The sequence below is a fragment of the Astatotilapia calliptera genome, chromosome 23 (genome assembly GCF_900246225.1).
Source record: "Astatotilapia calliptera chromosome 23, fAstCal1.2, whole genome shotgun sequence".
In the NCBI taxonomy this organism is placed as follows: domain Eukaryota; kingdom Metazoa; phylum Chordata; class Actinopteri; order Cichliformes; family Cichlidae; genus Astatotilapia; species Astatotilapia calliptera.
This window is the reverse complement of record NC_039323.1, coordinates 12,225,438-12,252,305: the sequence shown is the minus strand read 5'-3', so window position 1 is coordinate 12,252,305 and position 26,868 is coordinate 12,225,438. Positions and strand designations below refer to the sequence as shown.

At 39.4% G+C, this 26,868-nt stretch overlaps 1 protein-coding gene across 7 annotated transcripts in view; it reads left to right on the top strand.

Annotated features, from left to right (window-relative positions):
• gabrg3 (gamma-aminobutyric acid type A receptor subunit gamma3) overlaps positions 1 to 13,710 on the top strand; it is an 84,591-nt gene extending 70,881 nt beyond the window's left edge. For 3 of the 7 annotated variants that reach the window (XM_026160185.1, XM_026160189.1, XM_026160187.1), the window contains 5 exons: positions 3,367 to 3,504; positions 8,308 to 8,460; positions 8,711 to 8,734; positions 11,007 to 11,206; positions 12,177 to 13,710. In XM_026160185.1, coding sequence (XP_026015970.1) covers positions 3,367 to 3,504; positions 8,308 to 8,460; positions 8,711 to 8,734; positions 11,007 to 11,206; positions 12,177 to 12,458 — 797 coding nt within the window. In that variant the 3' untranslated portion in view covers positions 12,459 to 13,710. Of the gene's footprint in view, positions 1 to 3,366; positions 3,505 to 8,307; positions 8,461 to 8,710; positions 8,735 to 9,078; positions 9,433 to 11,006; positions 11,207 to 12,176 lie in introns of those variants that run through there. The other 4 variants (XM_026160191.1, XM_026160186.1, XR_003271337.1 and 1 more) reach the window with 3 other exon arrangements.
• The last annotated feature ends 13,158 nt before the right edge of the window (positions 13,711 to 26,868 follow it).

Here is a 26,868-nt window from a genome sequence, read left to right as displayed (position 1 = left end):
GTATTCCACTACAGATTACAAAATACATGCCCCAAAATATATTTTGTAACGTATTCCGTTACGTTACTCAATGAGAGTAACGTATTCTGAATACTTTGGATTACTTAATATATTATCATGCTTTTTACAACTACATGAATGTACTATTGCTGTGTGGTTTCTTACTATTGCTGAAGGTCTGCGGCTCCGAACCGTGGTAAAGGGACCTCTGGCTAATACGTTGGGTTCGTGTTGGGCTCGAAGCCGAAAACTAGCTTTACCTTGTTGTCTGGGTCAACTTTGCTTGCGAGAGACAGAGAGAGGCTTTGAAAGGCTGCTCCAATGGAACTTGTTGTTTTTGGAGGAAAACACGAACACAGTGTACAGTCGAGTCTTAATAGCTTACTTACAACTGGGCTTGTCAGGCACTCTTCTTGGCTGCTGTGATTATTATTATATTTACATGCTTCCAGCTCCCATTTCTGCTCAATGACAACTCTACTTTTCCACTCTCCCTTTTCCCCCTCCTCGTGCTCACAGACACATAACGTGTATGGCAGTCCATTCTCCCTGCAGCATGGACTACACTGCCCATGAGGCTACATTCTTTAGGGCTATGCCTGTAGCATTCTGCCTATCCGGTTGTTCAGTCTGACGTCACTAGCTGTGTCTGGGTCTAAACTCCGCTGCAGGTCCATATATCAAATGATCACTATGGCATTACTGAGAGTTGAAAAACTGTCTAAAGTCTTTCATCTTTAATAAAATTATCAGCGTTCTGCTCTACCAGGTGTAACAATTGAGTTTAACATCCAGGCATCCATGAAAACAGAATTTATGACATTAAACAGAGTTAGAAGTTAGCAGGAAGTTAGCTCGCTAGCTTCTATCTAAATACAATATAGCATGTCCTGACTGCAGGGTTTTGGAAACAAATTAAAACGTACAGCTCTGCTATCACTTCCAGCATAAATGAAGACAGAAAACTAAACAGCAGTGACGTTTGTAGGGTTACTGAAGTTGGGCTAGCTGGTATATAATGATGTGCTACGTGACCGCTAGCGACACAGCTATGTTAGCATAATATAAACAAGCTAACTTTTTTTCCACTCGATAAAAGTTAACGTGAGTGTTCTCGGTGGTCAGAAACAAATGTAATCGCATGGCAGAATGCTGTAAAAGGACCAAACTTCAGCTAGGAGAACAACTGAGATAATCCATCCACAATACGAGGTTAGTCATTCATATACTGCTGCATGGGCTGGGCTGTAGTTACATCCTAAGGTTTTAAAAACTGAGCTTAAATAAATGATTAGCGGTAATAAAAGCCGAGGAGGTCAACAGGGATCACTGACTGTTTTAGGAGCTTTTTGAGATCAAATAGAAGAAAATACATAACATTAAACATGTTAACAACACAAAAGCCATATTAAACGCAGACTACTTTAGACCCAGAAGTAGGATTCGTCGCGTCATCACTGAACAACCGGATTAGCTTAGCACAACAACAACAACAACAACAGCTCTCTCACCCAGGAAACACACCCTCACCCTGTAACCATGGCAACTGTAACAGAACATAGCTGTCAAACAAAACCCAAACAGTCCTGACCCGCCACAATATGAAACAAATATCGTTGTGTAATCCATTTATTTCAACAAAGTAACTGTATTCTAAATACCACCTTTTTAAGCGGTAACTGTAACGGAATACAGTTACTCATATTTTGTATTTTAAATAAGTAACGGCGGTACATGTATTCCGTTACTCCCCAACACTGCCGATTAAAGTGGCTGCTGATACTGATATTAATGATGATATATTACAATGTGAACAGTGAACCCACAGTCATCTAGAAATCCCAGTCTCTGAAAACATGCATATGGATCAATACCTGCTTTTGCTGGTTATGGGATTAATTTGACCAAATAACCACATATTTAAATTAAACACATTTTTATTTGTTGTTGTTCTTGTCGTGTCATATCTCTCGGATAAATCTGTTACTGTTTGTATGAAACAGCTGACGTCTGAAACAACCGTTCTGCCTCGTGGAGTACCTCAGGGATCTCTTTTGGGTCGGATTCTTTTGCTTTAAATTAGATGGCATATCAGCTTCTTCAGACTTTTCGGTTCAATCATGCTGGTGTCAAAGGCTGAACTTGAGATGAATTTTCATGCTTTTATCTCTTCGTATTTGGAATTTTTGTAACAGTCTTTTTACTTCAGATTTTAAGACTGTGCAGAATCCTGTCACAGAACTTTTAACTGGTGCCAACAGAAGATCACTCACCACTCCAGTTTTGGCTTCTCTTCATGTTTTACCAAACATTTTAGAATTAATTTTAAATTTTTAGTTTTAACTTTTAAGACCTCCATGGTGGATCTCCCCAGTAAATCATGACCTGATGAAACCTCAGACTTTTTGCTGCTGGCCCCACTAACAGCTCAAAAACCTGTGGGGATCGGACTTTTCAGGCAGTTTTACCAAGGTTGTAGAATTCTCTTCTGCTCTCTCTACACAGCACAGACTCTACTTCCTCTTTTAAAGAAGCAGCTGAAGATATTTTTATAGAGTCAAGCTTTTAATCAGCCTGTTTTATGTTGAATTATATTATGCTTTACATTGTTATGATATACTTTTAGCTAACTATTGTAACCTTTCTTGCTGATGTGCATTATATGGATTTTGTTCCCTTGCAGATGCATTACGTATCTTCGAGCCATTACTAATGCTTTATGCAAATCCAGTGTAGGAGGCCATGAATGAAGTTAGTTTGGGTAAAGCGGTGCTCTCAACAGATGTTGTATTCTATACATTTTTAGTTTTACGAAGGGTTTGGTAAATATTTAATGACAGCATTAATGGCGAATGGAAGACTTGTGGAAAATGTTAATAGAAGTCATTCATCAAGCATGTTTGAAAACAATTAGCAGTTCCCTCACGGTTAATGTTTTTTGTTAATTGAAACCCTATTAAATCAAATTGCTGTCAGGCAGGATCATAATTTTGTTAGCCTTTCTACTTAAAATGATTATGTGTGTGTTAAAGATTCAGGCTAGCATGACACCAGAGCAGAAATGGAATCATTAACCCATCGTTAACCTCACATGATCAATTGTAAAAGCGCTTCCAGGCTCTGTGTGCAGCTCGTGAAGGTCAGACGTAACATTTAGATGGACTCACTACCTTATTGAACCAAAGCTTTCATTTAATCTGCTTTATTTTTGCCTCTGCCTCATCCCAGTCTTTTCATTAGCCAGCATCCACCTTAAGACAAATGTTGCTCCGGGTGGCCCTAGGTCTGTCTGCACAGGGTATCCATCATTAGGATGTGACATGTAGTGCCAAGGGTCACACACACATATGCTCTGTGTAATTGCAGATGGATACCCACAAGATGAAATGATTTACAAGTGGAGGAAGAACTCTGTGGAGGCGGCTGACCAAAAGTCCTGGCGTCTGTACCAGTTTGATTTTATGGGCCTGAGGAACACTACAGACGTCATAAAGACTACAGCAGGTAAAGAAGCACAAATTCATCTGTTTAACATTCGTAAACATTGCTGCTAACAGGCTGGAAATGGGTTGATATTTGGAGTCAGCGTGCATTGAGACAGTGCCGCTTCATTTCCACTCCTTCATTCTTTTATTGTGCAACGATTTGTGTTACAAAATCATGTTTAGCCAAACTGTTTGGAGACTAATTTGGGATATTAGATGACTATCATGCTCAGAAAAGAAACGACAACAATAATAAGAAAATCTGGCAAGAAACAACAGATAAAATATTCACAGGACTTTCACTGCCTTCCACTCCCACTGTGGGATTTCATCCAGTTTGTCAATGAAAAATGACTTCTTTCTGTTTAAACTGCAAAGTCAAACTCTTGCTGTCCCTGGGAGGTCCCTACTAAGATAAATACATATTCATTAGTTAGACCACTTACTGTTATCTTTTTGTTTACACTGAGATTACAAACAGTAAAGGTCCCCAAAATACAGCTCTTTATTTCTCCATCTGTCATTAAATACAGTTCACTGAACGCGTTTTTGCCCAGTGGTTCCCAAAGTGGGTGAAGATGACCATAGGAAAAATATATAATATTATGTATAAGTATATAATACATATACTCATCAACTCCTCGTGAAGTGGTAAAGAAACTGAAAAGTCTAGCAGGAAATAGAGGCCCTTCACCTTCAAACTAAAATCTACACCTTTTGAAACATGTTGGTTTCAAAGGCACTTTTTCTGTTTCTGGTTTGATTTTTGGTTTTCTTTCACAACCAGTTGGTGGTTAGTTGGCAAGTGTTTGCAGACTAATTGGCATCATCTTGCAAACTATAGATAACAGCAATCAATAAAAAGAAGAACGCGCAGGATGTTCCATGAGGATGAAGTAATGCTTCATCAGCATGAGGTCCAGGACACCATTATCACACTTGCATCTAGAAGGTTTCAAAGTATGGCAAACTAGCTACTGTAGCAGCTTATTAATGTTAGTGTGCTTTATTGCCAACGCTTTCAAAGCCACGTCACTATTACTTTTTGTCTTGTGTGCAGTTTGTGTTGTCACCTGCTGACTTGGTGGACTCGGTACTTGAGAGTGTTTGGATTTCCACTGGAAAAAAATCAATTTCCATAACATGTGTTAAACTTCCATAACTTTTTTTTAACTAAAATAAAGAGTCAAGGGGCAACTGCTGTTGTGCATCAGTACCACAGAAAACAGCATTCATGCTGAAACGCATTCACAGGCTTTCAGAGGCGTTGAGGACGCTCTCATCTTTTAAGATTTGTTACAGTCTGCTGACATAATGGCAGTAAAAAAAACTTATTTTTTTCATATTCATAAAATTCTTATATATATTCTTATATATTTAATTTCAGCCCTACTTGCCTTCATTAATGTTGCCAGTTACTGTAGGAATAGTGAACGTCTGTGTCCACAAACAGTTTTTTATCTTCTTTTTTTTTTTTTTTTTTTTTGACATATTCGATGAAGCCCAGCATTTACACCACTCACACTTCTCACTGCCTGTGTGGTTGGGAGATGAGGCTGATGTCACTAACATGACAGTAAATGAAAACGTTTGGAATTACTTTACCACAGACGCTGATACTAAAATACAGAAAAGCAATTACAGAGTGTAAACGGATGAAAAGGTTTTACAAAAAAAAAGAAATGACAATGATGTATATGTAGTATCGAAAACGGGTTCTGATGTTATGTCAGCAAATTTCTTTTAGGGTGTAAGTAGTTAACTTCATGGATTATCACTGACTGAAAGCATAACTTTTTCTAATGTATTTCAGTGTTCCTCTCAGTAATATTAAACATCGGCTGTAGAGAGAAATAATTTATAAGGGCCCGCATTCACAGGAAGCTGTATGTGATCTGCATAAGGCTGACTCAGCTCTTGTATTTTTAGAAATGCTATACAGTACTGTTCAGAGGTTTTTGGCTCTTAAAATTAAGTAAAAACTCTTCCAAAAGTAAAGATACTTCATACAACATGCAGTAAGCAGAAATAAAATGAGGCAGGTCATTTGTTCCAAGCATCTTGTGGAACTTTCTGCAGCTGTTCCGTGGATTTAGTCTCCGTGTTTTGTGTCTTTGTGTAATCCATATGTAATCTATGTTCGACTCTGTGGTGTTGTATTCAGGGGTCTGTGTGCAGGCAAATAATTCACAAGCAGCTGTGAGACTCTTTTCAAAGGCAAACTGAGGAAAGTTTCATTACTCACTGTAGAAATACCTGAAAGGAAAAATAAATTCTCAATATTCGCTTATCAGATTTCCTCTGGAGGCGTTCATTTATCATCCGAACGAAGCAATTTATAATTCATCTATATATGTGCCAACATAAATTTGATAATTAGTAACAATCTCTCAGAACATTAAACTTTAATGAAAATAAATTAATGGCAAAAACCATCAATAAAGAAATTTTAACTGGAACTGTTGCATTTTATATGACCAGACTTCCATTAACTGTCACGTATCTAAATATCCTTATACATGTTCACAGTGATACTGCCCATTGAGGGCAAGGGCAAGTACACTGACTGTGATGCTGGGAAATAGAGGCTCACTGCACAGTGCTGCCTTTATTAGATTCAACAGTAGAATTACCTGATCTTGTTTTTTAATGGCTGACAGATTACATGTTACTCCCCGCTGCCTGCCTGCTGTCTTTAAAGACATGTGATTGTCAGCCAGGTGGAAAACAAAGTGATGATTATGATTCTGGTCTGTAGTTCTCGTGTTACCCTAACTCACAGTTCCACCTGGCTACATGTGCAACAGTATCTTTTCATTTGCCATGTTTAAAAAAAAAAGAAAAGAAAAGTTAATACTTGTTACTTTATTGGAATTATTATTTAATAATAAATTAATTATTATTAGTTATTATTCTGTAACATGGCCTGAAATGTCATTATCACATAATTACTCATTAACAGTATAAACTACACACACACAAATAAATATATAAATGAATAAGCCAAAAAAACACTTCAAAGTGATTAATCTGATGTGCAGGTAGAAATGCAGACTACGTTGCTCATCGTCACACACTGGTTTTTGGTCAAGTAGTCAATATTAATCCTACAGGATTTGTGTTGGAGAGCCACCACTGGTTTTCATCCATTCTATACTGGGCCATAATTGGACAGATTAGGCAGCCAAACTGTAAAACCAGTATTTAATGCTATAGCAATATAAACATCTGTATACTTAACTTATTTTTACATAATCTGTTCATAACTATTCCACAATTTATACTACCCTTATCTGTATATAATCTACTCTTATAGCATTTTCTGCTCTTGCACTTCTGATTAGATGCAAACTGTATTTCGTTACCCTGTATTTATACATGTGTAATGACAAAGTTGAATCCTAATCCTGATTAGAAATTTATGTTAAAATCACATACAAATAATGTATTACTGCACCAAATCTAAAGGACTGAAGTAAAACCACAGACAGCATACAAGAAATCACATATTGGCTTGTATATCAAGTCTTGTTATGAAGCCTCGATAGCAGCTTTTTAGCCATTGCCATCTTTGCGCTTTTAAACCAGATGTGATAAGGGGAAGGGGAAAGCGGGAAGTCATTAGCCAGTGAGCATACCCTGGATAATCTTCCTCTTGGAATGACCGAAATGTACAAAATGAACTTGATGTTTTAATCAGCATTACCTGATATAAGTTACTGAGCCCATAAACCAGAAACAGTACGTATTTATTTATACAGAAAAAGAAAGTCTTTTTGCAACAACGGATCACGCCCCTCTGGTGGCCTTTAAAATAAATGCATGTTTAGGGCACTTTTGATATACTTTTTAGACCATTTTTTTTAATGCAGTTGAAAAACTGTTTGCACATTTAAACGGAACTTGTGTAACTCGTGTATGATAAGTGACCTTAAAGGTTATTTTATTAATCTTTTTAGCTGCTTCACAGCGAGCTGTTGTCACTCACTGCTGTTTGTTGGTTTGTTTGGGACATTTATGGCAAATGGCCTGTATTTGTATAGTGCTTTACTAGTCCCTAAGAACCCCAAAGTGCTTTACACGTTCAGTCATTCACCCATTCACACACACATTCACACACTGGTGATGGCAGCTACATTGTAGCCACAGCCACCCTAGGGCGCACTGACAGAGGCGAGGCTGCCGGACACTGGCGCCACCGGGCCCTCTGACCACCACCAGTAGGCAACCGGTGAAGTGTCTTGCCCAAGGACACAACGACCAAGACTGTCGGAGCCGGGGCTCAAACCGGCAACCTTCCGATTACAAGACGAACTGCCAACTCTTGAGCCACGATCGCCATTTATGTACTTATTTAAATGGTAACAATGCAGGGATTGCAACAAAAAAAAAAAGAAAGAAGAAGAAGACATTTGTGGACTTTTCCACAATCTTTGTTTCAGCTTGCATTCTTTGGCCAGATTTACTAATGCCCTGCCCCAGCACAAACTGGGTTTGGCATAAAAAAAGTGTTTTCTATTTACAGAGTGCAGTAACAAGTGTATGGGAAGTCACAGTTTCACAACTGACCCTGTTGCATGAAATTCCTTCTGAAGTCGCAACATATAGGGGGGAGAATATTTAAATAAAGCTTGTAAACTTATTTACCAAAGGTTTGCGATATGTAGTTAATGGTTAATTGCACCAGTATTTAACATGTCTTATTTTTTGCACTTAATATCGAAATGAAAAGAACCACCCCATTGTGTGGAATTTTTTACATGATCAGAACAACTGATTGAACCATCCAGAAGTTTCACATGGTTGTTATTTTCACACACAGGCGACTACGTGGTGATGACCGTGTACTTTGACCTGAGCAGAAGAATGGGCTACTTCACCATCCAGACATACATCCCCTGCATCCTCACTGTGGTTTTGTCCTGGGTGTCCTTCTGGATTAAAAAAGATGCCACTCCAGCCAGAACAGCTTTAGGTACAGTGAACTGATGACACCTGAGGGTCTGTCTTTAAAGGAACAGTACTGCACCGCATTAAATACATGGAAATAATACAGGAAGCATTACTTCAACATCCCACTTACAAGATTTAAGTTTGCACTTTTTGGTTATGTGTTTTTGAGGATTCATCTTTATGTGCTTCTCAGATATTTGTCACTAAAATCACTCCATCTGTCTGCTCTTTTGTGTTTTTCTCTTTCGTGCATGCTTTCTGTTGTTGTGCAGTCCTGTGGAACATTTTTTGTGAAGGTAACAATTTTTATTTGCTCTCTTTTTCTCCATTATTCACATCTGAGTGAGGAAATATTGACCCAGCCTTGAGTTAAAGGATTGGATAAAATGCTGAGTTTAACCACTAAAATTTCAAATTTATAAGCCCTCTAAATGTAGCTGTGTAAGCTGTTTTTACCACTGTTGTGTGAAATTATATTTTTGCTGATGAATGTGCTGTTATTGGAGCTAAAAAGGAAAATGCTACAGCTCGGTGTCACAAGGCTCCCTGTATCGCCCACCATCACCGTGTTCGATACTGTTCGCTCACACAGAGTTAGAAAATGAACGAGTGCTTTTAATCTGTCATCTTTGCTCTAAAGCATGCCGATCAATCGCTTGCAAGTCGGGAAGAAGAATGAAGATAATGAATGGATCTTAGATGTAAGCTGATTGTAAATGTATCTGGCAAGCCAGGCCAGTGTGGGAGTAAAGATAAAGCCCCTTTAGGACTCAGTCAAGGTCAGAAAACCTTTCAGCTGACTTAAACACTTACACTTCTAACTTTGTTTAGTAGCATGCTTATACTCTATGAACATTTCTTTACAGAACCTCATAGTTTCACACTTTAAGCTGTCAGTAAAAAGTAAAATGCCTCCGAGACGTTCCTCTCATCCAGCCTGCTTTTCATGCTGTTGTTTAGAGGAAAAACTCTGTGTCACAGCAACAGCAGAAGTCAGGTAAGAGTAATCACTGTGGCAAGCAGAGGCTAAAGGAAAAGTGCGAGATGTCCGCCTAAAATAGATGGGGCCAGCCTGTTACCATAGGAACCTCAGTGAAACAGTAACGGATGTTTTTTTTTTTTCCTTTAAAGGCATCTCTTTAAAGCTCACAGAGGAGCGAGATTGGCGAGCGAACAAATGAAATTATTCAGAGATGCTGGAGGGATAGAGGTCTTCATTATATCTAATTAATTCATCGTTTGTCACATAAATGACACATTTGGCTTCTAACACGACTAAATAGCACAAGCAAAATAAAATAAAGGCCTACTGTAACTAATTTAATACAGAGCGAGCCACGACAATTAATAGGAAAATATGAATTAATACAACATAAGAAATAACTGTGTGTTTGGAGGACTGCACGTAAATACGCTTCTGTAATTTTTACATGGGATGAATTCCCACACGTGTTGCTCATTATCACTCTTCATGCCCATCAGTCGCATCAAACCCCAAACACAAGTGTTGTTGTTGGTGCTGACAAAGGATATGTTAATCAAAAACATTCGAGTGATTCAGTCACCTACTTTGTCACTTTTTTTGTTTTTACGTGCTATTAGTATGATTGCTCATGATTATTATTATTTATAATACAGAGGAGGTACAGGAGTTAGGACAGTCTCCTCACAAAACGAGGTTCCTGAGTTGGAACTCTCCATGTGCAGTCTGCACGTTCTCCTGGCGTCCTCCCACAGGCCAAAGACATGCATGTTAGATAAATTGGTGATTCTGAATTGGATATGAATGGTTCTCATTGTCCCTTTGTTAACCTTGTGATAGATAGACTGGTAAACGGGTTGTACACCTCTCACCTGGTGACAGCTGGGATACGCTCCAGCTCCAACCCACCCACACCTGCCTTACACCCCATAAATCGAGATGGAGCTAGGAAAATATATAGAACTAAAACAGAGGATGAACTGAGAGGCCTGTTTTGAACACGCACAGCTACTCTAGAGTCCAAAACTAAATATGTGGAGCTGGTGATCAGCACTGAAAGGCAACTTTAACGAATGGGTAAATGGGTTCTTTGCTTGTGGTGATCTGTTGTGTTTAAAGCAACAGTATCACTGATCTCTTCACTGCGACTACCTTGTCTTTGTGTACTCATCGGTGTTTTCAGTGCTGCACTTTCATTGAAATGAAACCATCAGTGTTCTCTTGCGTCTCAGCGTCTAATGTGATCATAAAGGATCTCGAGGCAATCACCTCACAGATGTGTCGATATTTATGTCGATGAGAATCTCTCGGTTGTGTAATCCTCGTCCTGCCTGGCTTTTGCCGGACTGTCTGAGACACTGAACACGCAATGCTTTTTTGAGTTGTTTTTCCACAGTTATTGTTATAATTCTGCATCACCAGCTCAAGTGTCTGTAGAGATTTTAATGTCGGCATTGTGTCACTTTATAGTGATGTGGTTAGCAAGCGCAAACAACAAAACTCAGTTTGGACCAAAGTCACATTCCAAGTGGAAACAGATCCAAAAAACTTGTGTTTGACTGAGACGACTTTTGTTTGTCCTTCAGGTATAACCACAGTTCTGACCATGACCACTCTCAGTACTGTGGCCAGGACATCACTGCCCAGAGTGTCTTATGTCACCGCCATGGACCTTTTTGTCACCGTCTGCTTCCTGTTTGTCTTTGCTGCTCTGATGGAGTACGCTACGTTAAATTACTACTTGTACAGCGTTCGAAGACCCAGCTACATGGAACCGAAAAGACTGGTGAGCTAGTTTGTGCATTTCAAACAGATGTGTTAAATAGTCTCACTGAGTTAGGTCGGTGAACTCTGAGGAAAAAAACGGTAAAATGTATGCACAGGATTATTGTCACATGTTAGAAAAGTAGTTTTTTTCTGATAGTGCTTCAGTTCTGTTATCAAAGGATTGAAGTAAGAAAAGTGCTCAGAGATGAGATGATGTGATGGTGCCTTATCTACGCACTTTGATGGGACATCACTATTTTACAGGACAGGCGGGCCATCAAATACAGCGAGAACAGAGTCTACCTCATGTCCTGTGCTCTCATCTTACACTTAGTGTCGCACATGAAAATGTTTCCAGACACTGTTAGTGGACACACAACAGACTCAGATGTTCTTTTAGTTCGTCCACTCATGTCAGCAAAGTATCTACAAAGTATCTTTCAGCTTCTTTTATCAGCATCATGATTGCAGTGTGAAAACGTTCCCTGTCAGATTTTTAGACATCATTTCTGACAGCTTGCAGATTAATCAACAGGTGGAAAGCTGTTGAATTTTACTCTTTCATTTTGCCTCAAAGTTTCCTTACAGGGGAGGTTATTATGAACGATTATTTAAAAAATAGATGTAAAGACATTAAGAGGCTACTGCCCGTGTTATGGCAAAAATGATTTACTGCCACTGCTGCACTCACTATTTCCCTCATGTCTGGAGAACATGTAGATATTAGACATGTTAAGAGTTTGTCCAGACTGAGCTGCCCTAACAAGGGTACAAAAACACACAGTTGAAAAACATAATCAATGGATATAAAGACGTAAGTTATTCTCCCTCAGAATACTTTAATCTTACTGAGACTAAATGGCTACAAATTGGACCTCAGATCTGTAACCATCAAACTTTCTGGACAATGTTCTGCTTTAAGAAAAAAAAACCTTCTAATGTGATGGGGGGAAAGCATTTGGTACTCAAAAGACTTCTTGTATTTTCAGAACTACTCAGTCCTCGATGTGAGACCTCCTCCACACACAGTCATCGCTTTAAACAACTCCATGTACTGGCAGGAATTTGAAGACCCTTGTGTCTACGAGTGTCTGGACGGAAAAGACTGCCAGAGCTTCTTCTGCTGTTTCGAGGAGTGTAAAGAAGGCGGTTGGAGGAGAGGCCGCGTCCACATAGATGTACATGAACTGGACGCATACTCCCGCGTTTTTTTCCCCACCTCCTTCTTACTCTTCAACATCGTCTACTGGGTAGGCTATCTCTACCTTTAGCACACTGAGGGTGCCTGCTTGGTTTCAGGAGATGGACAGTGCAGCTTAACAGAGGTAATTCAATCTGAATAAAAGGTAACACCAAATAAACTCTTTCCTGTGGACCCTGAAGAAGTTACCTGGAGATGAAAACACAGTCAGGAGGACTGTGTGTTTGTGGTGTGTGTGTGTGTGTGTCTGTGTGTGTGTGTGCAGCCCTGTGCCTGGCAGAGATTTCAGCCTCAGTGGCTTCAGGTATGAGAATACATCACAATAGTGACTCTCTTCATATGCTGTACACAGAGGGATGTCAGGATGGACAGTGCACTAACGACGACTTGAAGACGAAGAAGAAAATGTGTCCCAGACTCCTCAGTCAGGAGGATGGCTTGTGTTGTAGGGAATGCTTTTATCCAGTCATCAGTCAGATCCAGATGATGAAAATCCAAGGATGTTCAAACCACTCATAGTGCCTTCCTCTGGAGGGGTAGATACTATCTGCTACAATAATCAGGGAATAATGATTTATTAAGAAAAATAGAAGAGCCTGGCTTTGACTGATTATGGCTATTCTCATTCAGAACCCCATTTAAAAAATGGCCATTTCTTGGAAAACACAAAGGATTATTAGATTCTTATCACTTCATTATGACTTTCAGCCACTAGACATGGCTCATCCCTCCTTCGTCACAACACTTTGAGTTCTCTGTATGTTATAAAGATCAGGCTGGTAAAAGGACGATTCAAATGAACTTGACAGCCAAGATAACAGCGTGTGCTTTACTGGTATATTTTTAATACATTTTATGGTGTTAAACCAATTCTTTCAATGGTTCTTTATACTGTTTGTGTTACTATAGTAACAAGTCAAACTGTGGGTTTTACTTATTCTAAACCCAGAGGGGAGAGGAAAATTAAATTACTGAAGAAAAGTCTGTCTTTGGCACAAAAGACCAGCCAACAGAGATCAACAACCACATGTATGCGCTTATGAAAAAAATACTTTCATTTGAAAGACGTGCTTTTTCTATATTCTGCGAAATACACCTGTTGAATTCCTTGTATTAGATAAGAAGACTTCTTCCAGGACCTATATATGAATTTAGAGCTCACAGCTGGATCGTTTAGGTTAGCATAAAGACTATCGTCTTGGAGTTTATGAATTTTTCCTCCCTGCAATTTGGTTTTTGCACATACGAGAATAAGTCTACTCTGCTTCACTTAGTTTGGCAGGACCAACATCAGTCACACCAATAAATCTGTAGGAACATGACAAAGATGTGGCTTCAGTTAAAATTATCCCATTTAACTCTAGAACACTAATGTGCAGTTTTGTAACATTATATTTAAGTATAAAACATACTTTCCATCAAAATATATTAAAGTACAACAATACATAACAAATTGAAGTACTCTTCCTTTATTTCCCCTATGATCTAATGAAATAAAACAGCTCTAGAATAAGTCAAAAATTTAGGAATCATTAAAAAAAATGAATAACAAAAAATACAAATAATGGAACTGGGAGCTTGTTTTTCGGTCCACCCAGTCCTGAGACATGTGAGCCTTGTCTGGTGAAGGCACAGTCTCCCTGCATTACAGAAAACAGTGAGCGAGAGAAACACAAAAGCACTTATTCTGAGAGGAGAAAATGATCTGCTTAATATATTTTTTTTTACCATAAAAATTCTATTGGACATTACCACTAAATGATATTTATTCATTGTGTGAGTTAAAATCACCCAACATTCGTGTTCTAAGGTTGAATTTAAATACATATTCCTGGTACAAAATAAAGTATGTCATAAAAAAGTAAAACTTCATCAACTTTTAATGCAAGAAGGATCTAATAAAGCTATGCCAGCTCCAGATTAATAATATGCAGTTATTAACACAAATAACATTTATAATATCCAGGGATGCTAGGCCTGACCTAGACTCATTTTAAGTTCCCACCAAAACAATAAAAACCAGCTTCCCTCTTATCTAATAAAAACCCAGAGACAGCACAGACAAAATATACAAGACTGCAACCTACCAAACAGTAGCATAAAGCATATAACAATAACATGAAAGAGCTTAAATAATACAGCAGGTCAGGTTATAACAGGCCAAACGAAACCCAGAACCTGCTTCAATCAATCATCTAACTCTGGACACGGAGGCAAAATATTCTAGAATGTGTAATTTTTCCTTTAAAAGAAACCTTAGCAGTGAGTTGTTGTTGATCAATGTGAGTCACACATATGGAATGAACCTGAAGTTTTCTTTTACATTTGCAGTAAGATGTGGAGGCTTTGGAGGTGGAAAATTTTGGGGTTAAATGTATTTACAGGCAGCAGGCGCAACAAAACTGTTTATGTCTACCAGCTGGATTGTCACAGATTGGGCTCCTTTGAGATGAAACACCCTGGGAGCCGAGGCAGCCATGCTTATAATGGAAGTGTTCTTTTTCTACATGAGCATATTCACACCGTGTATTGGCGTCACACAGCAGCCACTTCTTAGCGCACACTAGATAAAGTAACTAGGCAAAGAATAGTGTTTGTTCTGCTGTTTAACTAATGCCTAGGTTCAATATAATGGGTGTCACTGGTACATAATTGTAGGCACAAATACAATAATCCTGCTTATTACAATCACCAATCTCTGTTTGCATGCAATAAACAGTTACAATTACGCTGAAGAGGCTATGTTAGAAATAGAGTTATAGTTTTAATATGGACTGTTTGTATCATAATTTGATTTCCGTGTTTCCACCTGGCATTAGCGACCGTTGAATTGCCTTAGTGTAGCCCACCCTGAGCTGAGACGAACACCAGAAAGACGTATTTACCTCTGATAAATAACCTCAGCGTGGTGAAGACCTCACTTCAGCAACGGTTACTCCTTTGCTTTTGGCAGTAAACCAAGTCGGAACTTTTTATATCCCTTTTTCAGCTTTTTTCTTTTAATTATATTTGCTATGTTTGTGCCAAATATTTCACACAGGTGCCCTCTCATTTGTTTATTCAGACACGCCTGAGCAACCCTAAAATGGTTATTTTAATGTTTTAATACTGAGGAAACAGCACGGTGTGGTATGCTGGAAAAACACTCTACCAGCGTTGACACTGAGTTATGGTACAGGAACGCATACGTGAATAATGAATTCAGAGCTTTTCTTATTTCTTTATTTGCATCAGTTTAATTAAATGACATCTTAAATGGGAAATGTCAACTTGCAAAAGAATATTGAAAGAACATTTTCAGGATTTCCACACAGAAAAAGGGTAAACTATGTCAAGAATGGTGTAAAGTGCCGCCCACTATGCCAGCAGCTAAAATGAATGAAAATGAAAATGTTGGTTTGCGTGCTCAATGTGTTTCTTCAACAAACACAAAATGCTGAAAGCAGTTCTTTTGATCTCTTTATTTCTCAACTTGAACAGCCACGTATCATTTTCTCTGTCCTAATTTGGGGGCAAAAATGTACTTTTATGATCCATGTTTGTGTTAGTGGAGCTGCCCAGATGTGACAGTGCCCCGACTCCCTTCTGCTGACACATGAAGGGCGATGCAATAAGATTTTCTGAGTGGTGCTCTACCTTACACTCTTACACTACATTATCATGTAAAGATGAAAAACAAACAAACACATGCTTCAGTTCTTGCTTCTTGGAGGCCTCGCTTTGCTTTTGTCAAACAGGTGATTGAAAAAAAGGCGGACATGTAAAGGGGATCTCACGCTAGTTCTGTTTCACCGGCAGAATCACCAGGATTCACCAGTCGGTCAGTTTAACCTGCCAGATGAGATCTGCCTGTTCATGGACTCTCCACGCTTTGTATTATCAGGCAACAGAAACTAAAACAACAGAAACAAACATGGAAGTGGTATCATTTAACTCACTAACAGGTCAAACGTTACTGTGAGCTTGGCTCTGTATGGCTCTGTATGATGTTCGGACGTTTCTGTAGGGGTTGTGTATTGCTACTTATGTCAGAGCTCATCTCTGGACTTTACATAAAAATGGAAGATGTTCTTTAAACTGTAAATGTGAAGCCAAAATACTGGCAGAGCCATCTTGTACTGATCATTTGTAACTGTGCAGTAATGACCTGGGTCTGGAAAACATGACAGTTTGCAATTAACACAGAATATTTCATATTTTTATCATTTCTAGTGAAAAATATTTTTAGGACGTAAGTAAGTTTCTGGCTGCATTGAGTCACTGAGCTCTTAGGTCACTAGGTATAATATTAACAGTAACTTAGTTAACCTTCAATGTATGAACGTATGAGCTCGTATGTCTGCCATCACCCATTGGATAGTGAAGCCTCGATCGAAGCTTCTTTTTTTTTTAAATAGCAGATGTCAAAAGTCAGACATTTACAGTTACAGGCAAATGATAAATTGTCACATTAAAATATAGTTTTTTGGCCCTTTTGACTCTAATGTGTACCTTAATTTACAAAATTTTTGTTGTATTTGTGAAAATGTTAAACTTGCAGAGTTATCAGTTAACACTATAAAATACTACAATTTTACTTACCAAATCGGGAGCGCAGACATTTTGGGCAATCTCTTTGATATTTGCCTTAAAAACGCACAAACATGCTATAGAGGTCTAACTCAGTGGCCGAAATTGGCTGAGGTGAAATCTAGCAGATATCTAGTGGCAAAATCAGCAATCACCAGCCACTCAAAGCAGCCACACACCTAATAATGTACAACTTCAAGCCTTAATTAAAAAAACAAGAACAACTCCACTGCAATTATTATGGAACAATAGCAGCTGCTTAAGCCAGGCTGGCTGTAAACACGTTTATTTCTGCAGCAAAGCTGCCCAAAACAAACCTCATGTGGAAAAATGGAGAATATGACAGAAAACACGTTGTTTGGCTCATGTATGAATTAAACTCCAGCTGGCCGTGTCACCACTGAGACAATTGAGATATTTTGGCTTCACTTCTGAAGAATTGTCTACCATCAAGAAATTCATTTTTTTTTTTTCATGATATACATGATAAAACACTTATGAGTCTCCATGAGGCACAAAGCTATGATTTTATTGAGCATAATGAAAACTAATATCCGGTCGTTAAGTCTGACGTCACTAGCCGTGTCTGGGCCTAAACTCCGCTGCAGGTCCATATTTCAAATGATCACTATGGCATTACTGAGAGTTGAAAACTGTCTAAATAAAAGGATCAGCGTTCTGCTCTACCAGGTGTAACAATTGAGTTTAACATCCAGGCATCCATGAAAATGGAATTTATGACATTTAACGGAGTTAGAAGTTAGCAGGAAGTTAGCTCGCTAGCTTCTACAGTATCTAAATACAATATAGCATGTCCTGACTGCGGGGTTTTGGAAACAAATTAAAACATACAGCTCTGTTATCACTTCCAACATAAATGAAGACAGAAAACTAAACAGCGGTAATGTTTGTAGGGTTACTGAAGTTTGGCTAGCTGGTATATAATGATGTGCTACGTGACCGCTAGCGACACAGCTATGTTAGCATAATCTAAACAAGATAACTTTTATCGATTGAAAAAAAAGTTAACGTGAGTGTTCTCGGTGGTCAGGAACAAATGTAATCGCATGGCAGGATGCTGTAAAAGGACCAAACTTCAGCCAGGAGAACAACTGAGATAATCCATCCACAATACGAGGTTAGTCATTCATATACTGCTGCATGGGCTGGGCTGTAGTTACATCCTAAGGTTTTAAAAACTGAGCTTAAATAAATGATTAGTGGTAATAAAAACATTACATGTTAACAACACAAAAGCCATATTAAACGCAGACTACTTTAGGCCCGGAAGTAGGATTCGTCACGTCATCACTTAACGACCGGATAGTGTGCCTTTTTAAATTGAGACGTCATTTTCCACTGACTCTACCGTGTGCTCTCTCCAGTGGCATTTGAAAAATTCTAATTTCTACCATCAATGTCATATTTTCTAGTTTTCCATGGACAGCCCAAATTATTTGGTATTAACTTTTGAGCCTGCTGGAAAGGAAAGGGGTAAACACAGGGAGAGCTACAGGCTGTGATTTGATGCTGGGCCAGTACTGGCATGTGTGTGACTCCACACTGAACCGGTGAACCAGCTCTGGGCTCTGTGTCATCTGAGGATGAGCAGGTCTCAGGCAGATGGGGAGGCTGAGCTGGTGACAGACAGGAAACGTATCCGTCACCAATGTGCTGGGAAAGCTCTTGCAAAGAAAGCTGTGTCAAAATCTTTGCAGTATCGGCGCAGCTTTGATGAGCTGAAGTATATCAAACCACCGAACTTACTCAAAGCCACATTCGGAGTATTGTTGCGACAAACAAGCCAAAGACATTTCTGTTTCATATTCTTCTCCGACGGCTGAAATAATGCTCAAGGAAGCTGGACTTTTTTTTTTTCTTTTTTGATAAATGCTTTCCATGTGCTCAGTGCAGTACAGTGAAGTGTCATTGGAATGAAATCTATGAGTGTAACAGTAATAATTAGCCTATAAATGCTCTGAGGTGGTCTGTGTCTTTTTTCCAGTTTGTCCACAGCTGTATGATTTGCAGCAGAAACCCCACTAACAGCTTCTGTAATTGCTGAAGAGGCTTCAGTCTCTGCTGATGTACACAGTGTTTTTTCTACCACAAGCTTTCATTTACAGCCACGTTTTTGCTCTCGCAAGTGATTTTTTTTCAGCAGTGGTTTCATATTTTGGTCGTCTCTCCTATTTAACACAAATTGAACTGTACACTTTTCTCCTGCTTTAGGTTTTCAGATTTGTGGCTCAAGTGTGACATACAATAGATGTTTCATTACTCAGTGGTATAGTCAAGTGCAAGTGTTGAGACTGTACTCCTCTGCAGCGTGGTGTCCTGTGAGTTGGGTTCTTTTGTTGGGTTGTTGTTTTTGCTCCTTTGGCTCCACTGCATCTACAGTCCATTTCCGATGCTCATGCTATTTTCATACCCACGGTTCTTTTTATATCTAAAATGTGCATTACTACTGAGGACCACAAAATATGGAATAAAGTTTCTTTTTCATAAATGAACATCATTGTGCTTGATTCTGATGTTTTAATGTTAACGTTTTAAGGCGTTTACAACCTGGAACAGAGGAATAGAGCGGAGGGCATTTGCTCAAACTGGAACAGACATTTTTTTTAACTGAAATTCAAATATAATCATTGGATTAATTTACATCTTAAATATATTACACTGAACAAAAATATAAACGCAACACTTTTGGTTTTGCTCCCATTCCCCATGGGATGGACGTAGAGACCTAAAATTCATTCCAGATACACAATATAACCATCCCTCCCAAACAGTGGTCACAAATCAGTCCAAATGTGTGGTAGTGGGCACATCTGCCATATTGAGATAATCCATCCCACCTCACAGGTGTGCCACATCAGGATGCTGATCTGACATCATGAGTAGTGCACAGGTGTACCTCAGACTGCCCACAACAAAAGGCCACCCTGGAATGTGCAGTTTTGTCTCACAGCAAAATGCCACAGATGCCACAAGCAATGAGGGAGCGTGCAATTGGCATGCTGACAGCAGGAATGTCAACCAGATCTGTCGCCCGTGCATTGAATGTTCATTTCTCAACCATAAGCCGTCTCCACAGGCGTTTCAGAGAATATGGCAGCACATCCAACCGGCCTCACAACCGCAGACCTCGTGTAACCACACCAGCCCAGGACCTCCACATCCAGCAGGTTCACCTCCAAGATCGTCTGAGACCAGCCACCCAGACAGCTGCTGGAACAATTGGTTTGCACAACCAAACAATTTCTGCACAAACTGTCAGAAACCGTCTCAGGGACGCTCAACTGCATGCCCGTCATCCTCATCGGGGTCTTTACCTGACTCCAGCTCGTCGCCGTAACAGACTTGTGTGGGCGAAAGCTCACATTCGATGGCGTCTGGCACGTTGGAGAGGTGTGCGCTTCACGGATGAATCATGGTTCACATTGTTCAGGGCAGATGGCAGCTGAGAATGTCCCAGTTCTTGCATGGCCAGCATACTCACCGGACATGTCACCCATTGAGCATGTTCGGGATGTGCTTGACCGGCGTATACGACAGCGTGTACCAGTTCCCACGAATATCCAACAACCTCACACAGCCATTGAAGTGAAGTGGACCAACATTCCACAGGCCACAATTGACAATCTGATAGACTCCATGCGACGATGTGTTGCACTGCATGAGGCAAATGGTGGTCACACCAGATACTGACCGGTTCTGGGTCCCCAGACCCCCAATAGCGCAAAAAACTGCACATTCCAGGGTGGCCTTTTGTTGTGGGCAGTCTGAGGTACACCTGTGCACTACTCATGATGTCAGATCAGCATCCTGATGTGGCACACCTGTGAGGTGGGATGGATTATCTCAATATGGCAGATGTGCCCACTACCACACATTTGGACTGATTTGTGACCACTGTTTGGGAGGGATGGTTATATTGTGTATCTGGAATGAATTTTAGGTCTCTACGTCCATCCCATGGGGAATGGGAGCAGTAACAAAGGTGTTGCGTTTATATTTTTGTTCAGTGTAAGATAATTTCCAGAAAAAAAGAAAATTTCAAAGTTATAAAGTCAAAGTTTTGAGATGGCTCTGCCAATCAGGAAGCTTTGTCATGGTATGTCTTTTCCTTGTTACACAGGAGCAGAAGGTGCAAGTCATCAGCTATCAGTGCTACAGCTGCTGGTCATGAATGAGCAAACTGGTTTTAAAAAATAATGTAATCCTTGTGTTACTAGCTAAATCGCATGGCGTTATTAGCACAACAGCAACTTCTTCATGTTTATATTGCTAGTTTACTGATGCCATCACTATTTGATTTTGAGCGCCTGTATCTGAACCATCTGTTTCCAGGTACTAAAGAAATGATGTTATTCACGGAGCTTCCTGATTGGTACACCTAACTGCAACTTAGTAACTCCAAATTTGAAGAAAACAACAAAGATAATTTTGATTTATTCATTTGAGTTCTTCCTTTCAGTGGTGGAAACAAGCTTCCACATTAAAGCGAGCTAAAAGAGTAAAATAAATTTGAAAAGTTAAAAAGATATTTGTCAGTGAATGACGTCACTCATGATGTCTCTCAAGGCTCATTGTTGTAATCCCAGAAATTATCTGAAAATCCATAAATGAAAAGAAATGTAATAAAGTATAAAACTTACAAAAAAGAAAAGTAATAGCACAAAAATGCAGAACATTTAGATACTGCAAAGTATGTGCAAGTAGTAAAGTGCCAAAAAAATGAAGGGCACCAATAATCTTAAACACCATTTACAATGACAAGGGTTTGGAGTAAGTGTACAATGATCTGCCACACCACACAATAAACATAGCAGAACTGACAGTGTATGAATTTGTAGAGCTGGGAGAAATTATTTGTAATAAAATGTAAACATTTTAGGTGCAAACGCTGAAAATGAGCAAATCAGCCAAGAGAGTCTGAGAAAATATGGAAACACAAGATCATTCAACAATGTCTTGCTGCATGGTTTTAAATCTTTTCTATTTAAGTCTTAATCTGCAACAGAAATCTGAGTTTTTGTCTAGATTTGGCCTCCAGGAGCTGCATGAACTCAGCTTAGAGGTTTCCTACACATGAACAATGATGAAAAAAGCTGTACAGGACTGAATGACAGGTGAATAGGTTTAAAACACTCAAACAATAAACACTGGACTGTAATGAGCATGATGACTAGATCCACTTTCATGCAAACACACCCACATCTAAAAACCGCTCTTGGGGAGCTCAGTGACGTCTGATTTTTTTTTTATTTTGTGGATTAATTGGAGACCTATTTTTTTGGCAGTGACACAGTGTTCTCGACATGCTTTATGGGTTGTGTTTTTGTTTTGTTTTTTTAACAGTTTTCACAAAATCAGCTGCTGTTTAGGATGTGATGGATTTCATCATTCACTTCCATTAGCGATTACGCTACATGTGTAGCATGCCCAGATCCAACTGAACCCTGCACACACACTTAATGCAGGCCAGCACATAGCCAAACAAACTTCAACCTTTAGTCTTCAGGCTTCTAGATGAGAACAAAAAGCTTCAGGGATTCCAAGTTAAAATAATTAAGGAATCCTTAAAAAATAAATTCAAAATGCAAAAGAGGATGAAACCAAATGGGGAAAAAAAAGTCACACAAGCCAGGGAGCATAAGCAGCAGCTGTGTGAAAAAGTGTTTGCCCCCTACCTGGTTTCCTAGTGTGTTGCATATTTGTCACACATGTCTCAGATGAACAAACAAATTTTAATATTAGAAAAAGATAACAAAATGCAGTTTTAAATGATGATTTCATTGATTTATCCAAACCTACCCTGTGTGTGTCCCTGTGTGAAAAAGTTATTCTTGTCAAATCATGAATTGTTAACACTTTTAGAAAGCTGAGTTCAGTTTTACTAAACACACTCAGGCCTGATTACTGGAAGAACTCTTCAATCCAGAAGCCACTTAAATAGAACCTGTCGGTTTCTCGGGTGTTTCTTTTGATCGTGGCATGATGTGTTGCTTTTTGCGATCTTTTAGCTTGCTTCACTTTGTCAAAGTCACTGATGGAAAGGATTACAAAGCCATTTCTAAGGTTTTGGGACTCCAGTGAACCACAGTGAGAGCCATTATACAGACATGGAAAGAATACTATGTGGACTGATGAGACAAATAAACTTTTTAGAAGGTTTGAATCCTGTTACATTTGGCATAAAACTAACACAGCATTTCCGAAAAGGAACATCATTTCAACATTAAATTATGGTAGTGTTAGTGTGATGGTCTGGGGCTGTTTTGCTTCAGGACCTGAAAGACTTGTAAATGGAACCATCAATTCTGCCGTCTACCAAAAAGTCCTGAAGGAGAATGTCCGGCCATCTGTTTGTGTCCTCAAACTGAAGCACACTTGGGTTAACCAGCAGGACAATGATCCAAAACACACCAGCAAGTCCACCTCTGAGTGGCTTACGAGAAAACAAATGAAGACTTTGGAGTAGCCTGGTCAAAGTCCTGACCTGAATCCGATTGAGATGCTGTGGCATGATCTTAAAAAGGCAGTTCATGCTCAAAAACCCTCCAATGTGGCTGACTTACAACAATTCTGCAAAAATGAGTGGGCCAAATTTCCTCCACAGAGCTGTGAAAGGCTCCTTGCAAATGCTTCATTGAAGTTGTTGCTGCTAGGGGTGGCTCAACCACTTATTAGGTTTAGGGGGCAATCCCTTTTTCACACAGGGCCATGAAGATTTGGATTTATTCCCCCTTTAATAATAAACACCTTCATTTAGAAACTGCATTTTGTGTTTACTTGTGTAAATCTTTGTCTAATATTTAAAATGTTTGATGATCTGAAACATTTAAGTGTGACAAACAAAAAAATAGGAAATCATGACAGGGCAAACACTTTTTCACACCACAGTGTCTCTTTGATTCCTTTCCTTGCTTCCTTTACTTGCTTCTCTTAGCTTTGTTCCTCCACTGCATTTATCAGCAGAGGAGGTTATGAGCAGAGGAGGTGAGGAAGGAATATAATGAGAGAAGAGTCCAAGCAGCAGGCAAAATGAGCAAAATGAGGTGGTGATACTGTAATATTTATCTGACCTTTGCATTGCCTTTAGTGGTCATTATGAGTGTGTTAACAAGTCGTTAACTCAACTGAGCTGGTTTATAACCAAGCCACAGAGGAGGAGCAGTGCGTCACCCAACATTTGATTTGGAAAATAAACTTCTACAGCTCCTAAATCAGATCCTTCCACTCACTAACTCTAGTCCATGAGCCAAAAAGGGTAAATTTGCTGCTGTTCCTGACAAAACAAATGACAGAGCCATTGATTAATTGCCTTAATGCTGAAAATTAAGCACCACACAGGGAACAAAACAGAAAAAGCTATTATATTTTACCCTAAATATCATAACAGATAATAGTCTTTATTCTTAATGTGCAATTAAAATTAAACTATAGCAGTGCTGATGTAGGTTTACAACAGCAAACAGGGCAAAAAAAGGAGCAGAGTTGCTAGGTCAAGACTATCCCCTCTAAGGCATAATCATAATTTTCATATCTAAATTAATGACGGAGTAAAAGCAAAGGTCTTGGAAAATCTCAGAAATGGTCCAGTAGGTATTAGCAAAGCGGAAGACATCAATCAGAGTAACAGTAGTGCAGCACTGATGTGCAGTAACGTCTGCTGTGAATTGTCTGTTGGGCTCCTGGTGCACACGTTGATTCATTCAGGAAACAGCGTGGCTGCACACTCATTAACGGTCTCCCTCTCTCTTTGTGACAGTGGTGGAGTGCTCCAGCTGTAGCTGTGTTTTGCTGCTACAGGATAAAGAAAAACAAGAGTAGTCCATTTCATTCACAGATCAGCACTGTGGCTCCGTTCCCCTTTAACTGCCAACAAATTGCAGGTTGCTATGGTAACAGAGATCTCGCAGACAGAGGTGGACAAAGAATAAGTCCAGGATGGGAATTTGACTCTATCCCATGCCAGCTTGCTCACACAGACAACACAAGCACTCCTTTTTCTTTCTTTCTTTTTTAGGCAAACAGTGTGCGTTGAAGTATTGGGTATCAGAGCAGATAGAAACAAAAACTAATTAGGAATACATCATCCACAGAACATTAATCTACAAGGTATAGCTGATCAGGTCAGACAGCATGTTGGGAGTACTGGGATATTCCCAGTTGGTTAAAAAAAAGAACATCACCATGCATCAGAAGTAACTCTCACCTATAGACATGTACACACTGCAATTTTAGCAATCTCCTAAATTAATTGCAAGCCACCTTGTGCAGCATGTATCCAGTAAACTCAAGTAAAACTAAATACATTATTCTCAACTCTCTCATATCTTCCCAAACTGCAGTCTCTGTATTAGTTGTTTAAGTTTAGCGAGCATTCTAGCAATGATTAAATTTTATATTGGATTCTGATGACTTCTCCTCGTCATCCTCCTTTGGGGAGGTTTTATCAGAGTCTGAAGCTTCCTCAGTCCTCTTAAGGTAACTTATCGATAGGTCTTCTTGTGTCTTGGGTGGTTGTAGCTCTGTATGCTGTATGAAGAGCTTTAATTGCTTGAGTAGAAAAGTGTTATATAAGAGCCAGTTCATTTATCATTCACCAAGGCTGAACAGGTGCACATGTCCAACTGTTAGATGTGTGATGTGTGTGTAAACCAATGCAGATAGCTTTCAGTTTCACTGGCTGCCATATTCATAAAGCTGGTTAGTTAGCTTGGTGATTAGGTACATGACCAATTGTGACTGTGACATAATGGGTGGATAAAACTGCTTTTCACTGGTAAATGTTAAGAAAAAAAATGTACCCACATGAAAAACACACTTTACTCATCCCAGTATTTTTATATACTACTGTTACGTTCCCCTAAAAAGGTCCAGGTGATGAAAGAAGGTAACAAAAAGTGTCCAGGTTGAAAAAAGGAGACAGGTAGGCAAATGGTTAAATTAAAGGGTTTTATTAATGTTTCTATTAATAAATAAACTAAAAAAGACAAACAAGCCTCTGTCAGCTTTTAAAGAAATAGAACAACAAAACTCAGGTGTTGGTCAAGGAACTGAAAAGTAAGTCTCTCCACTGGTGCAACACACCAAGACTCTCTCGCACTAGGGCTACGTCCACACGTACATGGATATTTTTGAAAATGGAGATTTTCAGTTTTCGTTTTAAAAAATTATACCGTCCACACGTAAACGCAAAAATGAAGGAAAACGCTGCTAGGAACATCCCAAAGCAACAGGTGGCGATATATTCCTAACCGTGTAGAAATGTTGGCCAATCAGAAGTCTAGAAGCCTCGGTGGGAAATAGTAAACAAAGATGGCGCGTAGAAGCAAAACCGAGTCCTATGTGTGGAGGGACAGTAACTGTGTGTGTATATGTAAGCATTTAAACACTGCAGAGAGGACAATTAACAGTATTTTGTCTAAGTCGCCCATTGTAGAAATTCATTTCACCGAAACAATAATGTGGCGCACAGTGTGACGTCAAAAGAGGCGCACACCTTTGACGCTGTGTTTAATGCAAAAATGGAGTTTTCGAAAATATCCACCCTGGCAGACGTTTTTGAAAATCTCCGAAAACGCCGTTTACGTGCGGACAAAGGTGCAAACGCATAGAAAAATCTCAGTTTTCAAAAATACCCGGGTACGTGTGGACGTAGCCTAGAGCTCACCTTTCTCTGGCTCTAAGTCAGACCTTCCCAAAGTGTGGGGCCCGCCCCCTAGGGGGGGCGCAGAGCCATTGCAGGAGGGGGGCGCGGCATGAAAAGGGAAAAAAAAAAAACCAATGCTTGTGTGGGCGCCCTTACTAGCAGTAAGGGCGCCCACACAAATGCAAAGCAGGAGATGAAGCATCGCTGAATATGTTTCCAAACCAACTTCATTCTAAGCCAAAGACTA